Source organism: Felis catus, chromosome B1 (assembly GCF_018350175.1).
Source record: "Felis catus isolate Fca126 chromosome B1, F.catus_Fca126_mat1.0, whole genome shotgun sequence".
NCBI lineage: Eukaryota > Metazoa > Chordata > Mammalia > Carnivora > Felidae > Felis > Felis catus.
Window position 1 is genome coordinate 13,984,870 of NC_058371.1, and position 12,233 is coordinate 13,997,102.

The 12,233-nt window shown below is 40.1% G+C and overlaps 1 protein-coding gene across 13 annotated transcripts in view; it reads left to right on the top strand.

The window, feature by feature from the left end:
- Nucleotides 1–12,233, top strand: part of TENM3 (teneurin transmembrane protein 3) — a 1,304,603-nt gene that overhangs the window by 1,243,287 nt on the left and 49,083 nt on the right. For 10 of the 13 annotated variants that reach the window (XM_045056763.1, XM_045056767.1, XM_045056766.1 and 7 more), the window contains 3 exons: nt 1,384–1,527; nt 5,841–6,090; nt 6,921–6,941. In XM_045056763.1, the coding sequence (XP_044912698.1) occupies nt 1,384–1,527; nt 5,841–6,090; nt 6,921–6,941 (415 nt within the window). The remainder of the gene's footprint in view (nt 1–1,383; nt 1,528–5,840; nt 6,091–6,920; nt 6,942–12,233) is intronic. The other 3 variants (XM_023252313.2, XM_045056769.1, XM_045056771.1) reach the window with 1 other exon arrangement.

Genomic DNA, 12,233 nt, shown 5'->3' on the forward strand with positions numbered 1-12,233 from the left:
CCCACCATGGGAAAAGGGAGTGTATTTCCATATGATGAGACAGCATCCGTTTTTTCTGGCTGAAATTATACATTAGAAAATGTTCTGAATGACAATCCACGGTGCCCCATCCTTTTCTCCCATGTTCTCCTTCCTTACTGTTCTCCTTCCTTTCCTCGTTTTTTTTCCTTACAACTTTGTCTCCATAGCTTTCTTTATCCTTTTTGATGTTTTCCGTATCTGACAATTAGGGTGGTTTCAGCTCACAAGGGTATTTGAGAGGATATAGACAATATTTGTGTTCAGAAATTATCTCAGATCTTTTGACTAGAAGGAGTCAATTCAGTGCAATGACATCCTTAAAACATCGGGTAAAAAGAGGTTAGAGTGGGAGAGAGCCAAAGCGTAAGAGACTCTTAAAAACTGAGAACAAACTGAGGGTTGATGGGGGGTGGGAGGGAGGGGAGGGTGGGTGATGGGTATTGAGGAGGGCGCCTTTTGGGATGAGCACTGGGTGTTGTATGGAAACCAATTTGACAATAAGCTTCATATATTGAAAAAAATAATAATAATAAAAAATAAAACATCGGGTAAACCAGTTGTTTCACTGAATGATGGGACAGTGTGAGCAAAGATTGATGTGAAGAAATGTATGTATGGTATAGCTTCACACTCAACCCAAGAACAGCAACAACCGATGAATGCTTTTTGTTCTACCAGTTTTTACCTGAGAGTATTCTTATTCTGAAATTAATATATACCTTGGGCTTGAATTAGTTCCATCAGATAATTACCACTTCTCCCTCTGCTTTGTTCTAAAATTTAAAACCCATGTTCCATTGTGACTCTGAATCTTCTCATTTGTGATTTGTTCACGTTAATCTACTGCTGGTGTTATTGTTCATTTCTGATAGTAACAGGAATATGATGCCATAATCAGACTATCTTTTTTGCTATATTGAACCTTACTTGTTGTAAATATCTTCCACAACTGAATACTCTTGGAAACTACACCGCTATAATTATTCAGATGGAAAATGTAATTTTTAAGCTGTTATCATCTGATCACCACCCGGGGCTGATTTGTCTGATCTGATTACTTAACCAGGTGCCCAGTCTGGTCTTCATTTTGTGCTGTGGACCCCTTGTGAAAAAGTGGTGTGAGGGGGAAAAAAAATACTAATTTCCTATCAAGTTGATAGAAAAATAATACTTGAAGATCGCTTTTTTTTTAGAAAAATACCTTCTATGTGGCCAAACCCTCTCACATAGAAATAAACGCTACTCATAAATGAGTAGAAATATAGTATTAGAACACAACTACAAAGAAAGGCGTTTTATCAAAAACAGTACATTGCGTCTCTGCCTGTAGCTAAGATGAACTGTGATTTGTCTTGATTCCAGTTTCAGTTGGATATGAATACGAGTCATGTCTGGACTTGACTCTGTGGGAAAAGAGGACCGCCATTTTACAAGGCTATGAATTAGACGCTTCCAACATGGGTGGTTGGACATTAGATAAACATCATGTGTTGGACGTTCAGAATGGTAAGATCTTGTTCTCAGTTGATTTGCTTTCCTTCAGATGGATTAGATTGTGGCAACATTTCATCCCATGCATGCTGTAGGATTAGAAGTAGGAGAAAAAAATGTATGTTTCCGGGGCGCCTGGGTGGCTCAGTCGGTCGAGCGTCTGACTTCGGCTCAGGTCATGATCTCGCGGTTCGTGAATTCGAGCCCCGCGTCAGGCTCTGGGCTGATGGCTCAGAGCCTGGAGCCTACTTCCGATTCTGTGTCTCCCTCTCTCTCTGCCCCTCCCCTGTTCATGCTCTGTCTCTCTCTGTCCCAAAAATAAATAAACGTTAAAAAAAAAATTAAAAAAAAAAAATGTTTCCAAGACCATTGAAGTCTGAAGTGGGAACTACCGAACATTCTTCTTGTGGACTTTGAACCATTCGTATATTCATCACCAAAAGAGTTTTCCCATTTGATTATAAATGACTTTAATGCTGCATTGAAAGTACTCTATGTGGTCGTCCCTACCACAGATTCTCTAGGAGTGTCTATATCTATAGTCAGTCCATGAGTTGATCCACAGTGCTTTAGGAAGGTTTACCAAAAAAGGAGTGGGAGGGGACTTCTTTAAAAGTAAAGAAAAAATAAAAATCCATGTACTTTCCCAAAATATTTCTCTTTTTTGGTAATTTTTTTAATGTTTGTTTTTTGAGAGAGAGAGAAACAGAGTGTGAGCCGGGGAGGGGCAAAGAGAGAGGAAGACACGAAATCGGAAGCAGGCTCCATGCTGTGAGCTGTCAGCACAGGGCCAACGCGGGGCTTGAACTCACGAACCGTGAGATCATGACCTGAGCTCAAGTCAGACTTCACTGACTGAGCCACCCAGGCGCCCCACCAAAATGTTTCTAACAGATCTTAATCCTTAAGTAGTCTGAGTATGTCGATTTTTATTTTCAGTTCTTAAATTGTATGTGAGAAAAAAAATTGTTCTCTTGCTCAAACTGGGTTCCTATACTCTTATTTAACTTTGTAAATATGAGGGGAAAAAATACATGAATAATTTGAGAAGAGTATTCCTTATAGTAGGCCTTACACTATAGGTGAATATGCCCTGGAAAACCATGTATCAGATATCACAAACCAAAAGACCAGTTACTTGACAAAATTTGACCAGCATAGTCTCATAAAGAATATCATTGATATTAAACAATTTCTGTTGTCCTTGCTGTGTGTCTAACATTTTGCCCACACGCCAGCTACAATCTCAGATAATTTATGGGCACTTTTCTAGAGAAGCGGAGCCTTCGTGCAACTTACTGTAGCCACCTGTCCTAAACCACGTCATTCTAATAACTCTCTACTCTCCCTTTGCAAATAGCCAGAGAAGGAGATGCCACAGTCTTGGCAAAATCATCGAGCTTTGACTTTGCAGAGGTTTTTGGAAGGTTCAGAATTTTGAACGGAGCATGTAATACAACTACGTGTTTATGATTAATGGTCACTTTTTCAGATTAACGTTACTTTGATACTTGTTCTTTTTATTTAAAAAAAAAATTGTTGTTGGAGCCGGTGAGGGTGCATTTTCAGCTTCTGAATGTACTAAATCCAAAGTAGTTTCTAAGCCAGGGCTTGAGAACCCCGGTGCCTGACCTCTGGAAGAATATAGTACTGAGCAAACCAATAGTAAGAGGAAAACCACACCGGGAAGACCCTCCACACCTTTCCTACTCAGCACCTACAGTGCCGAGCTCTGTCCCCATTCCAGCTTTGCCCTGGACGTCAGCTTGCCTCTCAGTGAGCACCCCGGAAGGTTCTCAGGGAGCAGAGCTGACGGCGAGTGCCACGTGCGGCACACGCGTGGGGAAAGCGAGACTCCCAACCAAGAAGGCTGCTCCGTATGTTCCCTCTAATCATCGGCGGTGTCTGGACCAGGGGTATTTCAGGCTGTGCCGAATGTGCTCGTGGCTGCTCTTGATTAAAGTCGGGGAAATCGTATTTCACGGAGTGTGACCGATTGCTGGATTCCTTCAGAAGTTTCTTTATAAACAAAACGGGGGGAGCCTCTCTAGAAACGTTTTAGTTATCGTGAGAATGTAAGGTACGGTTCGCCACCAGCTAGCCCCAGGATTTCACTAAGAGATCGTGAACCAGTAGCAAAGAGCTCCAGGAAAGGCCTTCCCATAACAGTGTAATCCAACACTGAGTACAGTACTCAGGTAGAGCTGAGAAAGTTGTAGATATTCTGTATATGTATATATAATAAAAATACACACACACACTTTCTCTACCGGCATAATATATGGTTCGCTTTTATTAAAATATCAGTTCCGATGTAAAAACTGGGCTACCCAAAATTCTGTCCTCCAAAAACTGCTATAAAGTATACACCGTATGTTGTTTTTAAATGTGTGTTAACCTAATTCCCGGGGTAAACCGATTGTGATTTCACATTTCATCCAAGAACAGTTTGACAAGTAGGGGCTTTTCAAAGTGACATGTGTCTCATTGAATAAACAAAGTGATTTGTAATCACGACAAGGTGGATGAGCTATGAACACATTTTAAAGAAGAAGAGAAGGCAAAAATGGAGTCGGTGACAGGTGTTTGTGCAGACCTGGAACTTGAAAGTAAATATTCTAATGTTCGTCTTTTTGTTCTGTCATAATAGAGGAGAATCATGAAGGACCAGTCGTTTAAAGTAATGACTGAATAAATCAGGCTCAGCAGAGAAGTAGGCTGACTGGTGGGATTCTTTGGATGAAACTTACAGACGTGGCTCGTACAGGAAATGGTAGTTCCCTAATTGTCAAATAACGTAATCACAGAAAGAAGGATCTTAGGTATCACTAGTGTCTTCTTTGAATATTGAAGGCAAAAGGCTTTTCATATGTTGTTATGATCCAGCCTTATTTAGATTATTTTTCTTAAATTTGAATAAACCTGTTTTATCTTTCCTGATGTCTCCATGTAACTGTCCTGTGATTATTACATCACTCAAATAGCAGAGCATTCAAAAAGTAATCATAGAATCCACCTAAAAGCGTGCTGAGCTCTCAGAGGAACATAATGATTCTGATCTCTTCTCCACTTTAAAATTATCCCAGAGTGGGAGGAAAAAACACTTTCTCGTGTTTCCTGTTTGTTCTTTCTGGGGATGGATTCTTTTAACAGTGTATCTGCTAAAAAGTATAAGCGTTGGCTTGAAGAACCGCTTTGAAATAGAGAACGTTCAATAAATATATAATATGTACAACTTCCAAAGTCAAAATAGCAGGTGGTTTATACAGATAATAACACACTGAGAAGCGTCATGAAATATGTATGGAGTGATAACAGCTGACCGTCCAGTATACATCAGACCAAAATGAAACCATTGATCTGGTCTATATATAATAATGGTAAAGGAATAAGATAAGAATCTCAACTCAAATCTAGTTTCTAACTATGAAAATGTTTAATATTCATTCGGGATTTTGTCTCAGATTTTCATTGAAGACCATAATGGAGCAGACTGGCGTTTTGTCTTCTTAAAATTGTTGGCACTTTCATGCCTTAAAGCCGAATTCTCTTTAAATAATAAATTGCCTCTCCGTAATAGTTTCGTTACGTTTGGAATTTTGAATTAGTGCATGTGTGGGCATCCTCGTGTCAGATCAGAGAATAACCAAGAATGTTCTTTGGTAGCATAGCAGTATATAGGAGGTCTAATATATGCTTTCTAACTCTATTGTCTATAAAGTATGTTTAACTCTTTCAAAATCAGTGATCAACTCGGAAGAAATTCATATTTGTGGCACACAGTTTTTATTGGATTAATATATAATTTTTTTAACATCATTCGGCAGTTAGGCAAACTTGGTATTCCCTGAAGAACGTTGTGTAGAGCATGGTTCCCAAACTCAGTTGCACATTAGGATTGTCTGGAGGGTTTTTTTAAAGGCTGCCCCCCAGACCAGTTAAATCGGAGTCTCTCGAGATGAGATCTGAGCATCAGTATTTTTTGTTAGCTCCCCAGTCCGTTCCAGTGTGCTACGACGTTTGAGAAGCACCGATGTTGACAGTTCAGGCTTTCCATTTTCCTAGTTGATCCTTTGTTTCTTTTACCAGCCCCTTCCTTAAATTCGCAACAGATCGCGATTTTTGTATATATCCTTTGTATTTTGTCACATAATATTTTACACGAAGTGACTGAGTTCTTGTTTTGTTCTGTCCTCTAGAACTGTAAAGAAGAGTTTTCCCAGTCTGCATCTACAATGCACTGAAGTACAGTTAACTCTGGAGTGGGCGTGGTTACTTTGCATCTTTGTACTTTTTATCCCAAGAAAAATGCATTTTATGTCTTCTAGGTATACTGTACAAGGGAAATGGGGAGAACCAGTTTATCTCCCAACAGCCTCCGGTCGTCAGTAGCATCATGGGCAACGGCCGCAGGCGCAGCATCTCATGCCCGAGCTGCAATGGTCAAGCCGATGGCAATAAGCTATTGGCTCCAGTCGCGTTAGCTTGTGGGATCGATGGCAGTCTGTATGTAGGGGATTTCAACTACGTTCGCCGAATATTCCCTTCTGGAAACGTAACAAGCGTTTTGGAACTCAGGTATGTCTTTCCTTAATTGGGTTTTTTTTTTTTTAAGATTTTATTTCTAAGTAATCTCTACACCCAATGTGGGGCTCAAAGTTACAGCCCTGAGATCAAGAGTCGCATGCTCTACTGATCAAACCAGCCAGGCACCCCCTTCATTTGGGATTTTAACCAAAGCTAAGCATGCCTTTATTTTTTTTTAAGTGTTTAATCTGATGTACCAGTGTATTATTTAAGTATACCTTCCCCATGTTTAAAATTCTCCTTAGAAAGAAGTTAGATTCTTGGGTAAAGTTGGGAAAAGCACATATATACATACTATGCCATATAAAAGAGCATAGACTATAAAGTCACCCAAGATATAAAATGTCTCACTGATTCCAGGGAATTTTATATGCTCTGATAGGATGGAACTATGATTTTCAAATCCCTTTAGAATAACCTCGTGGTATAGGTCGTTAGCCTTTTATTTCACACCTGTTGAAATTTAAGAGAGAAAATATTTCCCTGCAGTATCAGAACATAATAGTAAATGAACTAAGGCTGTAACTTTCCAATAAGCAAGTTCATGAGTTGGGTTAACCCATTAGCTATAACACCAAGGGTGAAAGTAATAAATTGTTGCTTTGCGTTGTTCATTTAAGTGTGATGATGAAAATCGTCCTATTCTGTAAATTATTTGCTAAGCCTTGGCCCACAAAGTTCATTTCCAGTGTTATTTCTGCTTAAGTTGGGGATTTTCCATACAAATGATTAAAATCTCAGTATGCAACTCATTATTATCTTTTAGAAACTTTTTCTAACTGTGCTTTTTTTTCCCACCTTTTTTATCTGCTTCCACCAAGAAATAAAGATTTTAGACATAGGTAAGCATCTTGCTGAAAGGTTACTATCTATTTTCAAATGTCCTTTTTGCACTTTGATGTGACTCTCTGACATTGTTTTCTAAGAATATTTCATCATGAGAGAGGAAACTCCGTATCACAGAACATCGAAGGAATTAAAACTACTTAAATGAGCCATTATCCTGCAGTATATTGTAAAGTATATTATGCAATATCATCTTAAAAGCTATTTTCAAATTGGTTAATAAAATTTGTCACAAAAAAATACCACAATGCACATCTCTGTGTAAGAAAAATACTTCTCAATTTCAGTTACCAGCTCACTTAATCTAAGCCATATTGAACAGAACAAAATTCAAAGCACAGTAGACGTTCGGGCAAGTTTAGGTTGACCAGTAATCAGAGCAGATCCCGGTTTATTGGGCTCAAAGCTTGTTCAATTTGGGGGATTCTGTTTAAGAAAAAGAATCTCAAAATAGTTTACTTTGACAGAGTTTTACAAACATAAGATCATGTGTTGCCTGGGCCCTCGCTGGGCTTGGAAGGAACCCATACGAGAGAACCCTAACGCTTACGCTTTGTTAACTTTCTGGTAAATTCATCACTGTTGTAGTTTATATTTTCCCCAGCTAAGACAGTTACTAGATTTGAGTTTTAAGAAGTAATGTTTTCACTGACACTCTTACGAAGGAAAAGACTTTCTTCAAAGCTAAGGAAGAGTATCAGCTCAGATGTTTTTCAAATTCTATTTGATATGTACACTTAGCTAGAGAAGGTAAAAGCTTGTGCATGGACACTGTTGACTGAAAAACTCTCCCCAGGACAACAAAAAAGGAAAAGGACAATAGATTTTGAAGTAAAGCTCGCCAAAAAAAAAGCAAGCCGTGTTGGACGTGCCGCATCTAGTTTGGCCAATATAATATCTAATGAAATGGTACCAGCAGGAAAAAGAAGTGATAGTTCATGTGAGATCCTTGAGATGAATAAATCAACATAATCCCTTTAAACTGTGTTGTAGAGACTGACAAGTAGGAAATAAAAAACAAAGTTCTGCTGGAAGATGACTAGCTGTTGAATATCAGTATGACCAGGCATGGTCCCACGACCTTTTCCCAAGATCCCCTTTTGATCGCGTGCTATCAGCTAATAGCCCGGTCACAAGCTCAGATTAACACTGCATTTCTTCGGACTGCTGCACCCGCATATCTCTGCTATTACAAACCACGGCAGAATATCAAAATTTTTCTGGCCTTGGCTTCTTGGTAACTGGAGGAGAGAGGAAAGACACCAACTAAACGTGAAAATGCTGCAGGCGATACAGAAAAAACTACCAAAGAGGCTACTTTTTAACAAACCAGCCTCTATTCCATGCCAGACACAGGGCCAGATATTTTATGTATTTATTGCAGATCCACACAGTAGTCCTTTAGGATTACAGATGAGGCCATTGAGGCTCAAGGAGGTTACTTTTCTTCCCTAAGAAACATAACTGAGGGATGGGGAGCAGAGATTGGAACCATCTGAACAGTGTGCATTCCATGGCACCACCGAGCTAGTGTTGATGTGTCCAAATGGCTGGGATTCTGTGGGATAAGTACCTGGGTATATAAAAAGCTAAATTTATTTCACAGTCATTTGACAAATTACGTAGAGCTATAATCTCTTTCTCTGGAAGAAAAGAGGCGAGAGCTACATTATTAACGGTACTTTATAATATGAGCTCATTACGTACTAACTCATGGTGTTTGGCAGTGATACTCATTGTAATCCCTCTCTCATGATCCCCCTTCACCTTTCTCCTCTGTGTGTTATCCTGGCTAAATTTGAGCTTCTGCATTTCCCTTATGGCCCTGCATGTAAAAGACACTGGGTTTTATATTCATCCTTGCTAAGTCGGTGTTGACTGATCACTCACCGTGTACTAGGCACTTGGACAAATAGTAATACAAGAAAACCCATACTCTCAGAAGTCATAGTCTAGTAGGGGAGACAGGATATGTATGTAACAGCCTAAGTGACATCCTCGGTATCATTCTTTGATGCTTCATTATATCCGTGGCTTGTACTGTGAGAGTAGTTCTATTGAGGAAGAGATTACGGGGAGATACGGGTATGGTAAGGCAAAGTTCTCTGGAAGGTTGATATTTGACCTACATCTAAAAATGAAGTCTGTTTAAACAGAAAAACAGGAAGAAAGGAAGATAGTCACGAAGAAGTAATCTAGAACAAATGATGTTACTGGGGTTTATGAAAGGCATGAGTAAGACATGTTCTGAGAAGAATCCGACTTACCTGGGTGGAGCAGGGGATCCATGCTGGTAATAATGAGAGATACAGGTAGAAAGCCAGGTTAGGGTCAGATTGCTTAGGGCCTTGAGCGCTCTGAGGAGTTACTCTTCTGTCCTACGGGACAACAGAGACAGTGGGAAACCATTTTCTGATCTTGAACAAGATGGCGCCATACTCCAATGGCCTTTGGGGAAGATGAATCTGATGTCAGTGTTTAGGATCAGTTAGAAAGCCGTTGCCTAAAACCATGAGATGCTAGGAACCTAAATTAGTATGGCTAGCAATGAAGGGAATCAACCCATAAAATAAAGAAAGGCAGAGAATGAACACACTGTATATGGGTGGCAAGGAAGAAGATGTAGAAAATATCCAAGGCCTTTGAGCCCAAGTCACCGATGAAATGACAAAAGTAGGGATTCCATTTGTTTCATAATTAATTAATCAAAATTGGCTTCACAAAAGCAAGATATTTTGACTCACTGAACTACTCTATTTAGCTCAAAAAATTAAAACTCTTATCAGATACTTCTTTCTGTTTGCCTACTAATGTCATCTTGCTCATCCTAGATGATAGGATCCTGCTGGCTTTCTCCTTATCCCCACTTTCACGGCTAACGTAACAGTCATGAAGCGCTTAGGAACAGATGATAGGAGGGGAAAGAAACTGTAAACTATGTCTAAAGACACAAAAATGAACAGTGTAGTCAGTTAATGATTAATGCATAAAAATGCATGCTTCTGGTCCTCTTACTATGTTTCCCACACTCATTAATTGGACTGATGGAGGAAATAATAAAAATAGTGAATAACACGGGGCGCCTGGGTGGCGCAGTCGGTTAAGCATCCGACTTCAGCCAGGTCATGATCTCGCGGTCCGTGAGTTCGAGCCCCGCGTCGGGCTCTGGGCTGATGGCTCGGAGCCTGGAGCCTGCTTCCGATTCTGTGTCTCCCTCTCTCTCTGCCCCTCCCCCGTTCATGCTCTGTCTCTCTCTGTCACAAAAATAAATAAACGTTGAAAAAAAAATTTAAAAAAAATAGTGAATAACAAAATCAATGTAAAAAAACATAGGTTTCTTAATTTTAAAATTCAAAGTAATCCATCATACCAAATGTAATAATACTGCCAGGATATTATATCAAGTAAAAGTCTCTGGCTAGACTCTAATGAATGAATAGATATAAATACTACTCAATCAACATATTAAATTTTTTACATAAATGGAAGCTTCTGAAATTCTTAACATTTAAGTTTCTCTTGGCTCTGCTAAACATTTCCCCCCGTGTTGTTTATAGTATTAGTTTGATAACAAACTCCTTTTGTAGGTAGTAAATTTTGGCTCATCCCTGTTCTAATTCTTTAAAATTCCAAAATAAAAGGACTTAAATTAGTTAACTAATACCAGCCAAGAGGTGATGAAACATGTAGGACTAAAAATCAACTTTGTGAATTTTATATTACCAATTAAAAGATCAAAGAAGGTGCCAATCACAGGTCTGTGAACTTGAATCAATGAACGTTTAGATACAAAATTACAAAAGCTTGATTCAGCACTTCTTGACTTAATATGTAAAAATCAAACAGGCGCAGAAATACCACATCCCAGGGGCACCTGGGTGGCGCAGTCGGTTAAGCGTCCGACTTCAGCCAGGTCACGATCTCGCGGTCCGTGAGTTCGAGCCCCGCGTCGGGCTCTGGGCTGATGGCTCGGAGCCTGGAGCCTGTTTCCGATTCTGTGTCTCCCTCTCTCTCTGCCCCTCCCCCGTTCATGCTCTGTCTCTCTCTGTCCCAAAAATAAATAAACGTTGAAAAAAAAATATTAAAAAAAAAAAAAAAAAGAATTACCACATCCCCAAGCCCTGCTTGCAATCATCTAAACAGTCTTAGTTGCCAGAAAAGAGGCATTTTATTGTTCTACGTAAGTATAATTTATGCTTTTCTGTGTCCTAAAGGCTACGGCACAATTTCCAATAAAAAGATTAAAGTGCTAATGATCTCTGTTCTATAGCTTGTTCTTTGCCAATATTTCTCTAGTCTAAGAAGTTGCATTATGACAAAATGAATAAGCAAATCCAGGCTGCGCGTCCATGGGATGGGACCATGGGGAAGTCGGCTTAGGGATTGTGGTGATCTAGGCAATGCAGCACGAGTCATCAAGGTGCAATATACTAAAAGTTTCAACTTTGATTTTGCTGCTCTTAGTGAAAACCGTAATGTTGTTTTCAGACTTTCTGAAATGAAAACCTTGATCAGTTGTACAAGAAGGCCATTAAACCTCTCCTGGTGAACAGAGATTCCCTCAAACCATGCATTTGGGGGGTTTTTTAATGTCAATTTATTTTTTCAGAGAGGGAGAGAGACAGAGACAGAGAGCATGAGTGGGGGAGGGGTAGAGAGAGACACACACAGAATCTGAAGCAGGCTCCAGGCTCTGAGCTGTCAGCACAGAGCCCGACACAGGGCTCGAACCCGTAGACTGTGAGATCACGACCCGAGCAGAAGTCTGACGCTTAACCAACTGAGCCACCCCGGCGCCCCAAGCCATGCATTTTGTGAATCCCGCACTCCAGCTCCCAGCAGCCAAGCGCACTCAGTCATCGTAGCCTTACGTTTCCACATGAGACGTATTACTGACCTAAAAACTCACCACCCAGTTGCACCCGCACACCAGCCTCTCCAGGGCTTTGGCTTTTCGGGAATTTGGAGCGCAAGTACTAACTCATTCTGTCAGAAAACTCTGCTTATGTCAGGTGTCCTTGAACCCCAGACCCATCCCATGTATTGTTCAGAGCTTCTCTGCCTCCAGTCAACTGAAAGTTTCCAAACTCACTTTTGCTTTTTCTTTTAGTGCTTTGGTCCTGCTCCCTCTCTTCCTTTGAAAGGGGCTGGGGTCCCAGAACCAGCTCTAATTTGCCATGCTAAGCTGCGCTGCCAAGAACTTACCCAGTTCTCATTTCCTACCATTCTGTGGGGAATGTTTCCAGAAGTAAACTCTCTTCTCCAGGGCCACATACTCCTCCACATTT